This window comes from Augochlora pura, chromosome 7, assembly GCF_028453695.1.
Source record: "Augochlora pura isolate Apur16 chromosome 7, APUR_v2.2.1, whole genome shotgun sequence".
Classification (NCBI taxonomy): Eukaryota; Metazoa; Arthropoda; class Insecta; order Hymenoptera; family Halictidae; genus Augochlora; species Augochlora pura.
The window spans coordinates 572-19,292 of NC_135778.1; the positions used below are offsets into that span (position 1 = coordinate 572).

The 18,721-nt window shown below is 33.8% G+C and overlaps 4 protein-coding genes and 1 long non-coding RNA gene across 8 annotated transcripts; 2 read left to right on the forward strand and 3 right to left on the reverse strand.

The window, feature by feature from the left end:
* Positions 1–288: 288 nt before the first annotated feature.
* LOC144472134 (uncharacterized) lies at positions 289–3,246 on the forward strand. Of its 2 annotated transcripts, none has more exons than XR_013494386.1 (4): positions 289–888; positions 1,040–1,168; positions 2,436–2,611; positions 2,727–3,246. It is a non-coding gene; the product is annotated as an uncharacterized LOC144472134 (long non-coding RNA). The 2 variants fall into 2 exon arrangements; XR_013494387.1 differs by having other exon boundaries at positions 1,054–1,168.
* On the reverse strand, positions 1,162–7,307 carry Fmt (phosphatase 6 regulatory subunit 1-like protein fmt). Its single transcript, XM_078184901.1, has 18 exons — positions 6,899–7,307; positions 6,359–6,438; positions 6,136–6,287; positions 5,944–6,065; positions 5,661–5,831; positions 5,336–5,514; positions 5,152–5,265; positions 4,923–5,058; positions 4,675–4,827; positions 4,454–4,567; positions 4,311–4,375; positions 4,031–4,229; positions 3,859–3,927; positions 3,599–3,696; positions 3,291–3,369; positions 3,062–3,221; positions 2,387–2,927; positions 1,162–2,313 (listed from the first exon to the last, which is right to left on the reverse strand). Exons 1-18 carry the CDS (start codon positions 6,956–6,958, stop codon positions 2,166–2,168), a joined length of 2,640 nt encoding a protein of 879 aa, XP_078041027.1. The 5' UTR covers positions 6,959–7,307; the 3' UTR covers positions 1,162–2,165.
* Positions 7,308–8,397: 1,090 nt separating this feature from the next.
* Positions 8,398–10,573, forward strand: LOC144473333 (kelch domain-containing protein 4). The gene is made up of 8 exons (XM_078187118.1): positions 8,398–8,511; positions 8,634–8,804; positions 8,877–9,112; positions 9,182–9,348; positions 9,413–9,562; positions 9,646–9,864; positions 9,943–10,302; positions 10,392–10,573. Exons 1-8 carry the CDS (start codon positions 8,398–8,400, stop codon positions 10,571–10,573), a joined length of 1,599 nt encoding a protein of 532 aa, XP_078043244.1.
* A 5-nt stretch (positions 10,574–10,578) lies between these two features.
* On the reverse strand, positions 10,579–15,219 carry Valrs-m (Valyl-tRNA synthetase, mitochondrial). 3 transcript variants are annotated; one of them, XM_078184899.1, is made up of 17 exons: positions 15,113–15,217; positions 14,838–14,915; positions 14,555–14,747; positions 14,237–14,483; positions 13,916–14,144; positions 13,644–13,823; positions 13,434–13,558; positions 13,098–13,360; positions 12,781–13,009; positions 12,481–12,603; positions 12,133–12,240; positions 11,906–12,065; positions 11,536–11,804; positions 11,263–11,475; positions 11,076–11,187; positions 10,812–10,990; positions 10,579–10,733 (listed from the first exon to the last, which is right to left on the reverse strand). In XM_078184899.1, coding segments are annotated over exons 1-17 (2,787 nt in total). In that variant the 5' UTR covers positions 15,114–15,217; the 3' UTR covers positions 10,579–10,655. The 3 variants fall into 3 exon arrangements, with proteins under 3 accessions (XP_078041025.1, XP_078041026.1, XP_078041024.1); XM_078184900.1 differs by having other exon boundaries at positions 14,555–14,728; positions 14,838–15,219; XM_078184898.1 differs by having other exon boundaries at positions 14,838–15,219.
* A 543-nt stretch (positions 15,220–15,762) lies between these two features.
* Positions 15,763–18,662, reverse strand: Cog6 (conserved oligomeric Golgi complex subunit 6). The gene is made up of 9 exons (XM_078185047.1): positions 18,385–18,662; positions 18,016–18,290; positions 17,787–17,931; positions 17,506–17,717; positions 17,152–17,375; positions 16,699–17,090; positions 16,455–16,616; positions 16,210–16,371; positions 15,763–16,133 (listed from the first exon to the last, which is right to left on the reverse strand). The coding sequence occupies exons 1-9, from the start codon at positions 18,460–18,462 to the stop codon at positions 15,900–15,902; spliced, it is 1,884 nt and encodes a 627-aa protein (XP_078041173.1). The 5' UTR covers positions 18,463–18,662; the 3' UTR covers positions 15,763–15,899.
* Between the last annotated feature and the right edge of the window lie 59 nt (positions 18,663–18,721).

An 18,721-nucleotide genomic window follows, 5' to 3' on the forward strand; every position in this document is an offset into this window, starting at 1 on the left:
CTTAGCTAATTTAAGCTCATTGGAATTAAACCAGCTTTTTATTGTTTTCAGGGCTTCATTTGTTCTTTCTGTTAATTTAGAGAAGTCTATAGCTGAGGTGATGAGAGTTACATCGTCAGCAAATCCTAGGAGAGAAAAATCCCTGGGCAGATGTGTCTCCAAAAGCGACGTAACCGACAGAACCCGACTCTAGCGCCATCTGGCGTCTTGGCCGTAAAGCTGAGATCAAACTGTATTGATCCCTACCGCCATCTCGCGTCGCGGCTGTATTATGAGATCATAGTGTACATAACCTGATAACGGAAAGATGATTAACAATACAAATACGGATTGAACATCGTTCAACAATTAAAAATTGTCAATGATGCTGCCGCAGAAATTACGAAATACAATATATACTACAAATTATATCAATTATAAAAACAATGTCCTATTGTAATAAAACATAATTTTGTGAAAGATATGTCGATTGAGAGGTTGATTTGCTGGCATCTGGATAACGTCGCCGGCAATCTTCTACTACTTATAAAATATATGTATCTACATATTAATTGATTGATTATTGAGTTTTTCTACGTCTCCGTGGATCGGGACAGTAACGAATTACATTGGAGCATAGAAAATTTACGATTTTTCTGATATATGAGAGGTTTCTTTGAGGGAGAGTTAGAGGGATAAAAAGAAATTATATATTTCGTAAAAATTCTTAGATATTTTTAAGAAATACATCATTTGAAAAGTTATTTTCCTTCCGACATTTTCTTTTGGTTTAGATTTTCTCAAGCATGTGGCATTAGCTCTGGAATTCAAAGTAGGAGGAAGTAAACAAAGGAAGAAAAAAAGAAGCGGCGGCATCAGAGAAATACTTAAAATATTATAATATGACAGGTATAGAATTAACATTAAATATAGATATTAAAAGTAGTAATAATAATAATAATAATTATAACTACAATAATATTTTTGTAATTTTGAACACTGCTTGTTTATTAATTATGTACAATACCTTGTGTATGGTACTATAAACACATTATTATAGCAGAAATATTTAAGGCAAACAAAATCATTCGAACAATTATGGGATTCAATTAATGAACTTCACCGTAGAAGAACTGTACACATATTAACCAAAGCATACACCACATTAAGTTTGGATCCCTGCAATTTAGTAAGTATAATACTATATCTTCTGGAAGATGATTTTGAAAGACGATTAACGTTATCTATTATCGTAGAGTTTTCTAACTGGAATGCAATTAAAACAAATTTATTGAAATATTTCAATTAGATTACGTGTGTATACATTGGCTGAATATTATCAACGTAATAAAAATACATAACTTTTCGTTCTTGTTTGTATCGCATCGTTGCACGAGCATACGTTTTAATGAAATAATAGGCACTGCACATACATAAGTACCTTTGCCTTATCGAACGGAGAAGCAAAAGCACCAGTTCTCTGTGTAATATCATTGCATACGGCGATTTTCTTTAAAGAGCTTCGTAACGATATCATAAAACAAAAACATTACATAAATTTATGGTTACATACTTATATATGTATGGGACCATAAATTTATCTAGTGTAGGTGTGTAGGCGCACGTGCGTGTATGTTGGTGTCCGATACTTCTGCGGAATTAGGTATTAAACAATCAAGCAACAATTTGATCAATCTCAATATCTACCGACTCGATCTCTGTACAAATTATAACTTGTTCGTCTCATTATGCAAAAATACCAAAGATGTAATAAAAAATAAGAAGAAAAAGAAAGAAAATAATACAATTTTCATGTTGCTTCCATAGATGAATAAAAACGTTTGACGGAACCCTTACAGTAACAATGTTCACCGAGAATGTTTGGAAAAATTGTATTTTACGTAGATGTATCTACAATCGAAACGTTGGCGATCTGAGAACTTACACATATACATGAAGTAATACACTAAACATAGTTGAGCGTTGTTGAATTTTTTCTTTCACTTTTCAATCCGCATTTATACCCTGCTATAAGTTATAGTTCCCGGGCGCCAACGCAATCAAGCATAATCAACGTGATCTAATGAAAATATAGGGACGTAATATATACTCTGATCATTCGTACAAATTTATACTGATATGATTTTCTTCGTTCTATTGCAATGCCGTATTTAAGAGATAGCGTTTCATTTGGCATCTTTCGGTGTCGACAACGCTTCCGACGTTACGTTGTTTAAACTATATGCATTTTCCTTATCATTCGAGGCTTTCTCATTCTGTACCGTAGTTGTCACGAATTCTATGTTCGTTAGTTTTTCTTCATTTACGATTTCTCTGAAATATACACGTGCAGCATGACTTTATAGCTATTTAGCTAATGTTACAAAATATATCAGTTTTTGATTACCTGCTGTTGGAAATTGTAGAAACTTCATTTGCATTTGTATTGTTATCAGCAGCAACATTGGCGGGTGACAGAAAAGATGTGGCAACTGGAGCACAAGCAGCCGGTGCTGTCGCAGATATAGCAGTCGCAATTGGAATAGTAGCAGTCGAAGCGGTATCAGCCGGAATAGTAACAGCCGGAACAGTAACAACCGGAGCAGAAGCAGCAGAAAACGAATTCTCCACGGTACTTTCTTGATTCGCGATCGATTTTGTTTGTGAAGCAGCACCATCGGCTATATTTTCAACTTTCACATGATCCGTGTCAACATCTGCTACCATCAGTTTATTTTGCACAACAGGTTCCTCTTGACTTGAATCCGAAGCCTGTTGTTGTTGTTCCAGTTCCTCTTCTTCTACCTCTTCTTGAATTTCATCGCCTAATTTGGTATCAAAATTTGCCCAACCAGTAGAATCAGCTACTGCATCTGAAGGTGCACTCTCCCATGGATTCACTTCAGGAAGCGTGTTACCGGTAGATAATGGCTCAGTTGAATCCCAAGCTAACGCAATAATATGAACAACTATTTAAAAGATTTCGAAAAAGGAAACAGAACTGGATCTATTTTTAAATGCTTGAGAACAGTAGGAAAAAACTTTTTTACAGGAAATAAACTACCTCAGACAAAGCACAAACCTTCGTCATCTTCGTCGAACGAGTTTGAATCGTTACAATGTTGTTTTCCTGACCAAGCTTGTTTTTCTACAACAGTTTGAAAAGTTAACTCGCCTTCATCGCCCCAATCTGCCCCTGCACTGCAGTCTTCTAAACCAATCTTTTGCTTCTCCTCGCATATCTATAAATAAATGATTTATCATCGACGAATTGAAAATGTATTATATTTTCTCTATAATGTTACCTGTACCTTATTGAACATATCTTCTCTTTCTTCATAATCTTCGTTGACGGTAAAGGCCAACGTAGTTAGTTGATCGACCTTGTTACTAAAATATTTTTTTGTAAAAAGATAAGTATTTTCAATGATATTGCAATACCATTTAGTATTCTCGTATTTGAATAAAGCACTAAATTTGTCAAACTATTTACAGAACGACGAGCTCTAATATGCTCTAGAAATTATGGGAAATGTGTAGAGCTCACGCGTGATAGGATATTTATGATAGTATATCATTTTTAAAGAACATACTCTTAACTATAATGTGAATTACTTACTGAATTTCATTTTCGCTGCCATTAAATTCACCGTCGTTAAAGCCAAAGTTTTCAATAAACTGCGGTGTCATATGTTGGCCCACATAGTTGGTGTAAAACTATTTATGTTATACAATGTTATAGAAAATAACAATATTTTCGAGTTCACTAACAGAACTCGGTTGTCTATAGTAATCTACTACTACTACTACTAGTACTACTACTACTAGTACTACTGCTACTACTACAATTTTACAAATGAAAGAAATAGAAATACTAACTTGCGTGACTTCTTGAGGATAAGAACTATATCCATCTGGATTTTCACCGGACAGTTGAGTCTCTCCACTCTAAAAGTTCACATAACATGGTATTAAGAAAGACAATACTATAAACATTGTTTCATCAGGATTCAAGGTTAAAGGAATTAATTTGTAAAAAATATCCACCTACCGGTGGTATTTGATGAGTCTCGTTAATTTTTGCTAAATCCGTATCCACAAGATTTTTCCATTTGTGAAGACACTTACGTGATAAATTAGCCTTCAGAAATTTATCTAAGTTTGCGCTCTTCTTACATTGATTAACGACATTATTTGCAATATTAATTAAATGGCCCATATATCCCTGTCTAACACCATTCTCGGAATTTCTAAAATACAGTAGTAACGATTATGAATGAACCTTTCGCAGCCTCGTAAAAGTTGAATATGTATGTGACTATTCAACCTACTGTTTATTATCATTTTTGTCCCATGCTTCTAAAATTTGATCTATTAATCTGCACTCGATAAATATCTGAAAGTCCATACGTGATTAAACTTATATTTCTTTCATCTTTCATGGCATGCTTCTGCCACCAATTCAAATACTTACATTAGCATAAATAATGTCATTTGCATCCTTAAAATCACAATTAATAGCTAAAGCCAGGCACGATTGTACTTGAGTGTGTAGGAAATTGTTCCACGTATATTTAAAAAATAAGTCCTTAAGAACAAAAAAATACATGGGATTTTATAGTATATCAGTTTAGTAGTGTAACTTTAAGCGTTACATTAATTTATTATATTCCACGATCACAAGTATTGTCTCACCAGTAATGTTTGGAATGTTCCTAGTTCTACTAAGGTCTCGTAAATTTTTACATTTTCTACCGTCAATAACGCAGCGAATAACTTTGCAACATGTATACGAGTATTACCTAATGGACAATCTAAGATTCCTGCAGTTGTTTTAACAGGAGGTTTCTGCGATAAAAAATATGTTTTCAAAGTATTTTTGTAAAAAAATCATGTATTACATAGATATACAAAAAATACCTATACTGTACTTGTACACTTACATAAGGAGGATCTAATAAGACTTTATGTAGTTGTTCTAAATAAGGCAGAGTCGCGTTCGAAATTTTCATACGTTGTTCATTATCTGTAACCTCGTCCCCTATACCATTACCATGGACATCTCCTTCGTTCAATGCGCTAATATCAAAGAAATATTATCGCTTTTAATACATTCGATTTTCCGTAAGACAATGAAAGACATTGAACATGAAGAACCATTTGCATTCTTACTTGTTAGATTTTTTGTCTAGAAGCGTGAGAAGTACCTGAATTCCTCCAACAATACTACTTTCTAAGTGTTCTCCGATTAAGATAGTTTCCAACAACAAACTCACTGTATCTGACCTATAAAAGAAAATGAGTAGTAACATTACAATGTATTAAGATTTTCTTTTAATTGATTTCATATACTTACGATTCAAGAGTATTTAAAATAGGATCTGGATCGGTATTTTTTGTTACTGTATGTTGATCCTCCCTTGTAACGCTTATCATATCGCAAAGTAATTGTGCAGCATTTGCATGTTTAGTCGGTTCAGAATTAGGAGACAATAATTTTACCAACCTCTGCACTAATTGTTGACTATCTAACCACTGTCAAAGCAAACATATACATCAGGTTTTGTATAAAGCAACGTAATCAGCTATATTAATATCATAAAATCTGGACTTGCTGCAAGACGGATATTGCACCATCTAAGATTACATAATACCAAAATACTGAACATACGATTCCTCACATTTAATACATATTGCCGCACGTCAGTGCCTTCAACCTGGGTAGCCAATTTCAGTACCAAGTCCATAATTGCCGAGGTTTCTAAATGTTGCAAAAGCAGATCGACGCATGTTTCACGATTTATCAGAAACTCTAAAACCTGTAAACAAGTGAACTGATACAAGTACCAGTTCTGATAAAAAAAAGAAACTTATAGAATGTATTTAAGAGCCATGAGCAGACTTAATATTTATCTTATAATTAAATGTAACTCCATAGAAATGTATATATTAAAATATAATCACCTGTTCTGCTTTACGGGCAATGAGTACTCCGATAGTTTTACTAAAAAATGAAGCTAACAAAGGATTTAATGGTTGATCTGTATCAATAAATGAGTACAGTTTTGCTAAAAGTGCTTCATTTCCTGTAATATAATGTGCTTTCAAGAATTATTTACATAATTATTTTCATGATTAATTTAATTCGATATTTACCCGCTAACTTCTCATTCAAAACTGATATATCACAAGTCAGTAATTCACAAGCTAAACTCGGATATTTGTAACGAGAACGTTCCTCTATGTCTGTGGGTGGTTCCTTAGTTGTGAGTGTTATCAATTCTTCCATTACATCAGATCTAGTTAAACTAGAAGTAATGTTATTATAGAGTCGATTTAATGTTGACACTTTGATATGTGTTAGTTTTTCTTTACTTACTATTCCACAAGTTTTTTATTTTGGCTTTTACATTCTGCCAATATATCGTCTTCGTCCATTACTTCGTACAAAGTAACATCCTAAAATTACAGATACGATTATATTTCCAATTATGTCTGGTGTCGACAAGGTTCTTAGAAATCCTGATTGATAGAAATCAGTTTGTATTTCACAAATAATGAAAAAATATGTACAATGTTACATGGTTCTAGAAACATACTATAAATTGTCTAATGACATCTCATGTTGTGTCACCTATGTATATTAAATCGTTTTTTTAATAATTTGTAATTTCATTAATGAAAGGTTGGTTCACTGACCTAGGCGACAGGAGAATGATATTGTATGAAGCTGAAGGAAATTAACTATATAAAACAAGGTGCACATAACTATAATCTCATACATTGACATTATCGGTAAAGATAAGAATAATACTGCCGATGTTGTCTCTTGAATCGAATTATTAAATCAGTTATAAATTTTTATAAACCGACAATTAGCAGAATTACATTTCCGTAGACGGAAAATAGATTTGCTTACCTCCTTATCAAGGAGTGCCTCCATATTAGGCGATGACACGTAATTCTTGGTCCAAAACATGATGCAGTCGTTCGTTTCGTCTTTGCTTGAATACAATACAATTAATCGGACGCGAAACTAATCACAACATTGAAGTGGTGGCCACTAAAAAAATAACGTAATACTCCGCGAAAAGGAGAGCCAACTAACATCGCATGGACGCGTATTAAAACGATGACAACGCTGCCTGTAATTGCAGTGACAATCGCTGCAAGAGCCAAAGTAACAAATGAAATGTGCCTTTTTTCCTTGGAAAGAAAACTGGTTGCAAAATGTGACCTTTTCTTCCAAAAGCAGAAACTCTTTCACGATTGTTTTAACTTTGACGTTTGCTGCAGAAGCGATACTATATGTACATACTGCAATCGACTTTCGACTTCGACTAGTCAAACGCGAGACAGGATGCATACATACAATCATACATGTATATATATATGTATTGCATGCGCGTTTATGTACATTTTCAAAATGTGCAGTCGATTATGCGATTCGATAAATTTGAATATCTCTTTAAAAGGTGAAACAAATATTTGAAAAATATTTGTTTTCGAGATTTACACACTAAAGTTGGAGTATAAAAATAAAATTTCATGCAAAATGAAACGGAAATCATAAATTTCCAAATTCTTAGAAGGACGGAATGTACGGCAGCTTTGTTTTGAATTTCTGCTTCATAAATTATATTGTATTTCAAATATGTAATGTTTCTTCGTAAATTGTCTCGTAACAAAGTTAAGAAGTCTCGAACTTATTATTCTTCTGTCTTCTGCGAATGGTAAAGTTATTTCTATCAGAAACTGCAAATTACTTGGACTATTGATTAAATCGCGGGTGTACAAAAAATTCATTCAAAAAGATATTTAAAATTACCGAAGATGATTCATGCGAAAAAGATCGAATAGAATAGATAAATGTCGAATCCTAGACCACCGAGCTCCCATAGATAAAACTTGTGACTATCTCGACACACATGTGCACACACACACTCATATAACATTGTCCTACAGCTTGTAAATAAAAACAGAAAATTTGGTAAGTAGACACTCGCCAAAGAAGATTGTTAACAATCGTCAACTATAAAAACGAGCCGCTGTTTCTTTCCCAAATTTTTTATTTTTGTTTACAAATTGAAGGGCAACGCTACACGTGTATTGGTTAATATGGTGAACCACTTCACACGGGTGCACTATATAATGTATGTACTGTACAATCATTGGGTCAACTTTCAGCCCAGTATCACTTTTATTAAACACTGCAGACACTGATATTACATATTCGTTAAATGTGTTAAATATTTTAAAGTCGATGTTTCTGTGGTTCTCACTGAGTTCGGGATTTATGTACATATACTTTATATATTTATATGTACGCAAGTACCATTTACTTATACAGTGAAGTAGCTAATTATCAGGTTAAAAAATATTTCTTCTTGATTGCTCGAAAAAACCTTTGCATTTAATATGGGTAAGAAAGACAAAAATAAAAAGAGAGTAAGCGGTAGTGTGAAGACTGCGTTAAAAACTGAAAAGAAACTGAACTTAAAACAGAAAAAGGAATTAGTTGCACTGGGTGAGGTTAGTAGGACATATAAACAATCAACAGTGAAAGGGTCATTCCAAGATTGTAACATTATAATGGAACAATTAATATACTCTTGTAAAATTAGTGATCTGTTTCTGTACTGAATTTATTTTAGGATAATATTGAAAATGTGATAGCCGAAATCGAAAAAGAAGAAGCTCGAAGGCAACGTGTTGTTGAAAAGACGGTAGAAGCACCGTCTCGACGTGTTAATTTTAGTTTAACAGCGCATCCTTTTAAAGATGAACTTATTATGTATGGAGGAGAATTCCATGATGGACGAACGGTATTTTCAGGAATAGTCTTTCCATTATTTCTACTATATTATAGATATTATAAAAATTTAATTTTCACTTAGACGTTTGTTTATGGAGATATGTTCACGTATAACATAAATAAAAACGAATGGACAGTGATAAAAGCACCTGGGGCTCCACCCCCCCGTTGCGGCCATCAAATGGTAGCAATACCAACGAATAGAGGGGAACTATGGGTATTTGGTGGTGAATTTACTAGCCCGTCGGAATCACAATTTTATCATTACAAAGATTTATGGGTCTATCGAATTGGAGATAAAAAATGGGAAAAGATCCAGTATGCACATCATTGTTTGAAATTAAGTAGAAGTAGTGTTTTGTTGTTAATCTAATGAAATTTTAATAGGTCTGTTGGTGGCCCCTCTGCTAGAAGTGGTCATAGAATGGTTCATATGAAAAGGCAATTGATAGTTTTTGGTGGTTTTCATGACAATTTAAGGGATTACAAATATTTTAATGATGTGCACGTGTTCCATCTTGAAACATATACCTGGCAAAAGATTGAATTATCTGGTAAGTTTGTAACATATAGAATCTATTCTATAATAAGGTTAATTATGAAATTATCAAATTTTAGGTAATCCGCCACTTCCAAGATCTGGCTGTATAATGCTGTCAACACCTGAAAATAAACTACTTGTATATGGTGGATACAGTAAAGAAAGAGTAAAGAAGGATGTGGATAAGGGATACATTCACAATGACATGTTTTTAATGACCCCTGAAAGTAACGAATTATTGGTTAAAAAAATCTTGTTTTGTAGATAAATTGAAGATATGTATTAGTATTAATTTCATTTCACTCGTTAGAAAATGATCAAACTGGTTTGAAATGGAAGTGGATGTCCGTGAAACAAGGTGGAGAGAAACCATCACCTCGTTGTAGTGCATCAGCTATTCTCGTTCAATCGAATTTAGCATATATGTTTGGCGGCGTATTCGATGAAGAAGATAACGAAGAAGAACTTTATGGAACATTTTATAATGATCTAATGGCATTAGATTTGGAGAAATTACAATGGCATACAGGTAAGTGTAATTTATTACGATGTAACCATTGGCTTATTACTGCAACACATTGGGTGATAATTTTGTAATTACTTTCAGTGACGTTAACTGGAAAAAAAGACGTAACTACACGACGTCGCAGAAGAAAAGTGAGAGAAGCTGACGAAGAAGAAAATAATAGCCAAAATGAGGAATATAGTGATAACGAAGTTGAAAAATTATCGCTTGCATCTGCTCAATCGACAATTACTGACGAGGATGGGATATTTACAATGACAATAGGACCAACTACGAGTGGTCCTGATATACAGAAGAAAGACGGTGTTCCAGAAAATATGTTCGTGCCATGCCCAAGAATAAATCCGGGTCTTGCTATAAAGCATAATATCTTATACTTGTACGGGGGTATATTTGAAGACGGAGACCGTCAATATACACTGAACGATTTCTACAGCTTGGGTATGCACATTGTCATAATGTATTTAATTTTTTTCTTTCTACGCATATGTAAACTCTAATATTTACCGTGGCATGCTTTGTTTTTCTAGATTACCGTAAATTAGATGAATGGAGAACAATAATGACAGATGACACATTTTCACAAACTTGGTACAATTCCAGTAGTTCAAACTCGGAAGAAGAAAGTAACGATACTAGCGACACTAGTGATACTAACGATCACGATGAAAACAATCGTGGCAATGAACGTATGAATAATGATGAAAATTAATGCACATAATATTATAAAGATCGATATTTATTTCATTTATCATTTTTTCTTCTGTTCTATAGTGGAAAATAACTTGAACGAATTAAGATTTTAAGCTGGCCTTCTCCTGTGACATTTTTCTATTTATATTTTGTACAATTTTCTCCAGAACCAAAGAATCCTGGAAATAGATGTATGTACAATATATGAAATATAAGCTTTGCGAAGATGAATTATTTGATATAGGACTAAAGTTTACCTGCGCGGTAATAAACAATACGCAATGGGAACCTAATCGATGATATACGCCATTCTCATCTTCATTGTGATTACTTTTTAAACACACGTATATATTAAAGATTTTGCTTCCTCCTTTAATAAGATGTATAACCTCGTTGTAAAATCGAAAATCTTCAGGATCACAAGTTAGAATGTGAACTATAATTAAAAATACTTTTTTAATGTTTCTGTAAAATAGTATGTTCTCCCACATATGTACGTACGTAGATGTACAACAAATTACCTTCTGGGTTCAACTTTTTACTAATATTAGCTGTTATACTCCTAATTTCTAAAATCATATCTATCGCTTCCTTTATTCTGTTATCAAGTATGTCATCCTTCCATACATGAAACTGTGATCACAATAAAAAATGTGATATTGGGATAGTCGCATTATATCTACTGTTTTAAATTTCAGTTACATATACCTGCTCCGGCATTGGATATGACGCTTCCATTAACGATGGCACCGACAGAAATTCTGGAAATTTATCCGACAACCTAGTATATAATTCATCGGCGAAAAATGGCATGATGGGATAAATTAATCGTAACGAAACTTCCAAACAAGTTCTCAAACTGTAGGTATGACTCAAAATAACATTTGAATCTTTGGCTTTGAATCCCCACTTTGTAGCCTCCTAAGTAAAGTTGAGCAGAATGATATATATAAAACGATGTTTTTATTAATATCGACTTACCAAATACAAGTCGCAAAATTGATAGTATAAGAACGACTTTAATGATGCGATAGCTTTATGAAAATCTCGTTGTAGAAAGGCATCATTAGTTGCTTGAACTGCTATGGATAACTGGTTTAAAATCCAACGGTCGATAATTGTTAAGCATTTAGGTTTCTGACATTGTTTTCCACTTGTTACGAGTATGACATATTTGCTTGCTTGCCAAACTTTATTACAAAAGAGTTTATTTGTTTGACATTCCATCATATCAAAATTGATCTTTGTATCTACATATTGTATAAAGAAAAGTTATAATACATTGAATAATGTAAATAAAGCAGTCTACATACATATAAAATAAATGTATTAATATAAGATGTGTACCTACTCTTCACATTGTGGCTGCATAATGTCATACGCAGTGCATCTGCACCACATTCTGATATTCCGTTAGGAAACATCTTTTTATTTCCAGATACCATACGGTCAAATTCCTTTTTGCTAAGAGTACCTGACTTATAGTTTTCTTCCATTTGTTCTTTGAGATCCTATTTGCATCAAGACATTCGGTAACATGAAACGATACAACTACATAAATTATACGTTGGCACTTACTTTTAGCGTAGCGCCATTAATAATATTTTCTGGCGAAATGATATTTCCAAGTGTTTTGGACATTTTTTTTCCATAGGCATCGCATAAAATACCGTGTAAAAGTACTTCCTATGCATTAACGAAATTCAAATGTACAAGTCTTTTATTGTACAATATAAAGGGAGGATATGGATTGCCGTTCAAAAATTTGGAGTATTATTGTATGATTATATATTTCATTTTTAATTGCAGTTGAAAACACTTTTACTATTATCTTCTTCGTCCCCTTTTTTCTTCCGATCGAGACTACAATATGCGCCGAACCTTTGATTGGCAATGTACGAACTAAAGCGAAGAAGGGAAACTTACATTGAAGGGTAGACGTTCAGTTAATTCCAATCCTAGCATAACCATTCGCGCAACCCAGAAAAATAAGATATCGTGTCCAGTTTCCATCAATGTTAACGGATAGTGACTCATAAAATCCTTTGTCTAAAAATACATTTGCGAATGCGACACATATTACTAGACTGTGCACCTTTATGCCTTTACGTCATTGATACACGTTATCCTTTGACGTTTTTGTCTACTATCATTCGTAATTAAACAGATATGAAACATGTTCCAGTTAAGTGCAACAACTTACATGCATACATGCTTCGTGTATACCTGTTTTGGCCATCCTAGTACGGCAAAAGGAAGAATCGCGGAAGAAAACCATGTGTCCAATACATCCTCTTCTTGATGTAATTTCACGTCCGGTCCATATGTATTTCGAGCAATAAGCTGCGCATCATTTTCAGTTCGAGCAATTATCCATTCGGTTCGATCTCCGATTGTAGTGTAATAAGCGGGAATACGATGACCCCACCATAGCTGTCTCGATACACACCAGTCTCTAAGGCAAAAGCATTACAATGATGAAATTTTAGTAGAAGAAAGTACTGTAAATGGTTTTGATGCTTTTTACATAGAATTCGGCTCACCTAATATTTTCAAGCCAGTCGTACCATGATTGTTCGTGTACAGTAGGTACAATTTTTAAATGACCTTCTTTCACTGCAATTATTGCTTTTCGCGCCATGCTCTCACATTTTACGAACCACTGTTCTTTTAGTATGTATTCTACAATATCTTGAGAACGCGAGCACCTTGGAATGCTCATTTCATGATCGCATACACGTCTTAGAAGGCCTTTGTTCGATAATTCGTTTAAAACTTTTTCTCTGGCAATAAATCTTGGAGTATCCTAGAACACATCTCATTTTCTTTTCAGTAACGAGCAACTGTAACATAATCGTATTGCGTAAATATTGCTTCACCTTGAATTGTTTTCCTGCATCCGTTATCATCCCGTGTTCATTGAAAACTTGGATAATGTCTAATCGATGATTTGTAGCAATCATGTAGTCTGTACGATCGTGTGCCGGTGTTATTTTTACTGCTCCTAAAAATAACTCTTGTTAGCACTGTATGTTATAGTTAGTATTAGTAACACTGAAAAGAGTATCTAATAAGTGTCATTCGCTTACCAGTGCCGAAATTTCTATCGACTAAACGATCAGCAATAATCGGTATATGGGTTTCTCTTAAGGAATGCCAAACTGTTTGGCCAATATATTTCGCGTACCTTTCATCGTCTGGATGAACAGCGATAGCTACATCGCCAAAAACAGATTCCGGTCTGGTTGTTGCCACAACTATTTCATCTTCTACAGAAATATCATTTTATCATAAATTTCGATAAGTTTGTATAGAATAAAAAATATTTTACATTGAGTCAAATATTTTACATTTATATTACTTGAATCTTTAACTGGATAAGCTATAAATGCGATTTCACCGAATGTTACATTCTTATTGTATCCTGGAACTTGAAGATCTGTTTTCTTCGTAATAAACACGTGTTCTACTTCGATATCAGATATCGTACTATGTAAACTAGGACACCAGTTAACCAAATCTTTTTTCCTATATATTAAATTATGATCGTTTAACCTTACAAATGCTTCGATCACAGCACTGTTATGATCCTATAATATTGATTATAGAAAATGATAGGAAATGTGATGATCAAGATCAAATACTTGAAATAAATTTTATAAAGATAAACTATACTACATACCTTGTTCATTGTAAAATATTCTCTAGACCAATCTAAACTGGCTCCCAAAGCTTTTAACTGATTCTTTATTTGACTTTCTTTTTGATCTCTCCAATCCCATGCGACTGAAAGGAATTGTTCTCTCCCTATTTCTGACTTTAGGATACCTTTTGTTTTGCAAAGATGCTTTTCTATCATCATTTGCGTTGCTATACCAGCATGATCTAAACCTGGTATCCACAAAATAGAACAACCTTTCATTCTATACCTAGATGTAGGATATTTTGAATTAAATTAAACAAATTAATTGTAAACTAAAAAATTGCACATAAATTATACCATCTTGCCAGTATATCTTGAATTGTAATAGTCAATGCATGTCCCAAATGCAATGTTCCAGTTATATTCGGAGGAGGTAACAACATTCTAAATGCATCACTTTCACTGTGCTTGATGGTAAAGTATTGATTCTTTTCCCAGGTTTTATACCAATCATATTTTAAGTTTACGGAGCTGAAAGTTGTAGGAAAATCTAAGCATAAAAGTATCATTATTGTAAACAAATTAAACTTTCTAACAATATTATTAGTTTTGAAATGTATCATTTACAATTCATTATTACCTGATAGCAATTGAGTGGAAAATTTGTTACAACAGGACTTGTAATAAGAGTTGTTACGTAGACAATTGTTCAATCGCACTGCATACATTATAAATAAATAAACAGTACTAAAAAAGTCTGTTTCCTAGCGTGTTTACGAAAAGAAAACAATACTGCTACAGTACCATGTATTACTTTCCGTTTCGTGACATTAAAATTACTTCATATGAATTATGTAATTCTTCTACAGAATCGTACTAATTATTATAATTGATAATTTATTTTAAATTACATACTCTAATACTTCACAAAATGTAAACGATTTCTCTTAACCTTTTGTTAGCGCTGGAAGTTAACTGTAGTTATATGTATATACGTACATACAACCATACACATTAATGGGTCTTACTCCTATGCACTTTTTTTAATGGTTCGCCCATCCCCACCATTTTACTGCGCATCCAGCTTCATGTTTAGCGGGAGAAAACCAGTGTTAGGTTTAATAGAATTTCCTTGTTAATAATTATCTAGTATTTTCAGGACTGATTACAAGATCTTTTTTGATAATAGGTATTTAACGACGATTTTTATGATGTTAAAGGACATTCTATTAATACAAACCTCGACGACGATTAGTCAAGTCTGTTTCAGGTTTTTCAGCAAAAGAAAAGGGAAACGATGACGATGAAAAAGTACCAAGGGTAAGGTTATGGAGGTTAAGGATTTGAAAGGAACCTCTCTTTAGCAAACAAGGAAACGATGACGATATAAGAGTACTACTAAATTAATTGAAGATTGAGGCCAAATCCCAAAGGAGCTTCTCTTTCAGATTTCTACCATAATTTATAAAAGTAAATTTTCAGAAAAATATTAGTATTGATTCCGACGGTAGTTTGCCGAGGATGTGTCAGATTTTTTAGCAAATGAAAAAATTTACCCCTGAATCTTTTAAGCCTTTAGGTAGTATAGTCGAGGTTTAACAAGTTTTTATTGTGACATCATCAGAGACCACGAAGAACAAGATTAGGAATTTATTAAAAATTATCTTATAGTTATGTATGTACATGTTTTTTTCGTGGCTAATTACTCGGCAATCAAGATCCTTAAAAGGTCTTCCGGGCTCCTTGCAAAGAGACCGTTCGCATTTTGATATAAATTTTTGGGATCATGGCAGGCTTCATACAATTGCTTGTAAATGGCGCCGATCACTTCGAAGGATCGTTTTTGCGTGATTATACGATGATTGTTGCTCTGCAGTAAACTTATTTGAGGTAGTAACAATACGTCTGGCATCATTAAGAAAGCTTCGAGTTTATTCTGTAAAATATCAAAGTGTGATCAAAATGTTCAGCATTTTCCATTTTTCTATTGCAAAGATAGGTAATTTACATACCGTGAATTCTTTTACGCTCAGAGGATCCATGCCGAGAATAGATGATAATGGACCTTGTTCGTGCCCTTGCAAAATTGTATAGATCGACCCAAGATTTAAATGAGCTACTAAAGAACTTGCCTGTTCGGATGTTAGAGTATCAATTTGTGCATCAGATTGGGCCTAAAGTATGTAATTTGAAAACATTAGATTTAGCATCAAACTTCTGTCGCGAAATTACTCTGAAAATGATTATGGAAAATTACCTGTAATCTTTCTAATCTTTGATCCATATATTCGTACAATGCTAAAGTAGATTGTATTTGATGGATACAATTTAGTAAATACACAGCCATGTCTACTGTGGGTAATCTTGATGCAGTTTCATTTACTTCTTGAAGAAGTGGATCGATGATACACGATACAATCTGTAAAGTAGAGAAGATATTAATTAAGGATCACTGATAAGTATCGATATGAGACGAATAGCGTATTAAATGTAGCACAAACTTGTAGCATATCCTTCTCTCTATCTTCTGCAATGCTTGCTACAGATAAAACTTCATTAAGAAGTGTCAACAATCGCGAAACGGATGGAGCTGGTACTAGATCCGTTCCAGGAGGTTCTGCGCGTTCGCCAAGTGCAATTCGCGTCTCTTTTTGCAATCTACTAAGAAAACTTTTTTCGCTGAGTACCAATAGATCCGATAACGTGAAATTCAAGGTGCTATCGGGAATCGCTTGCTGAATTATGTCACGGTAAAATCTGAGAAGCGTTGTCACCGAGTATAATACCGTAGCTGGCGCGTCCACGGAAACAACGTGCTCTATTCTTGACTTGAACGGATGGCAAATACCTTCCGTAATATTACTCAAAGATTGTTTAACTTGATCGGATATGTCTGGAAGAAGCTTTGGATAAGAAAGTCGAAACAAAAGGCAGAACAGAATCGTTTAATTTACCAGTTTTATCACAACCCTTCATCAGAGTTAAAATATTCTCTCTTTCAACTGGTATAACCTGATGCAACCATGCAAGCATGTCACCGACATATCTCTTTGGTTCGTTTGCATGCATTTCAATGGGATTAGGTGTTCGACCATATCCCTCACCTAATGTTAGCGCGTCTATGAAAGATCCTACCAATGCAGTTCTTCTGGTCGAACAATATTCGTCCAAGATATATCTAAAAGTGAAAATATTGGATGATTGGTCACTCTAGAACATGCAATATATGTATAATGTACGACATAGGTTATACAATATATATTACAGTCCACACATATGTACACATTGCTAAAAGCAAACGTACGTACTTAAACAAAACTGGTCTGTCTTGCAATTTATTCATTGCTTTAATTAATAGTGGTGCCAGACGTTCGTTTTCAATATTTCTGCATTGATTCTGTGTCCATCTGTATAGTCTTTCAAGAGCTGACTCTTGCAATAGGGTCATTCTTTGCATAATGTCTAAGCCTAACGTTTGATATCCTGATTGCATTAGTATCCTACAGTTGCTATGAATCTCCTGTAATTGCTGCAATGTATTAGGAATTCTTTCCGATGTCTGTGAACGTATTAATTTATAGAAATGTACCTGAACACGATCAACCACAGAAAAAAATTCTTCGGTAATAGGAGAATCTCTACCGGAGCCATGTAAAACACCTAATTCAGATTGAATTAATTGAAAATTTTTAGCGAACGCAGTAGCAACTTGGTGTTGCATAGCCAAAGTTTGACTGAAAACATTATTATAACAATTTAAGATGATCTATGTAAAGATTCATATGGTAAAGATAATTTTATTTACAAAGCGAATCTACCTTTTACTTTGGAGTTTTGTCGTTTGATCAATGAGTTGTGATGTTTGGGTTTTGGTGCTTTGTAAACGGTTTGTCATACACTGTACAGCCGTGTTCATGGCTAGAACGTCTCGATAGACATCATCCAGAGAGGATTTGACTTCTCTAAACGCAGACAGAAATTCTTCGTTTATAGCTAAACTTCGTCTTTCTATCTTGCTTCGTAAATTTCGGCGTGCATTCAACGTGTTCTCCGTGAAGAACGTAGACAGTTCTTTTAAAGCTTCGAGTGTGTCCTAACAAAACGATTAACATTTAAAGCAAAGATGTTAATGATTCGATCGATTTCGTTTATTAATCAATAATAAATTCGATAAACTCTGGAAATACCTTATCGTGTTCGACCCTGGATTCGAGTAATTTATTTACCCGTCGAACCAAAGCAGTATTAGTGTTTTTTTCACTCATTTTAAGTGTTCGGATTTTGTTTTCTGTCAAATTTATTCGAAAATACGCATAACCTATATATGTATTTGAGAATTGTTACAATGTCACAGTTACGTAGCAACGATAGTAACGTAGCACACGTAGCGATTAGCGAGTAAGCGACTGGTAGCAATGTAGTGCTGTGACGTAGTCGCTAAGCGATGTCATTGACTACCATCGATATCCATGATCGATATCGACAGAAAAACCATTGTACATGCAAAGATGACGTAGTGTCCGC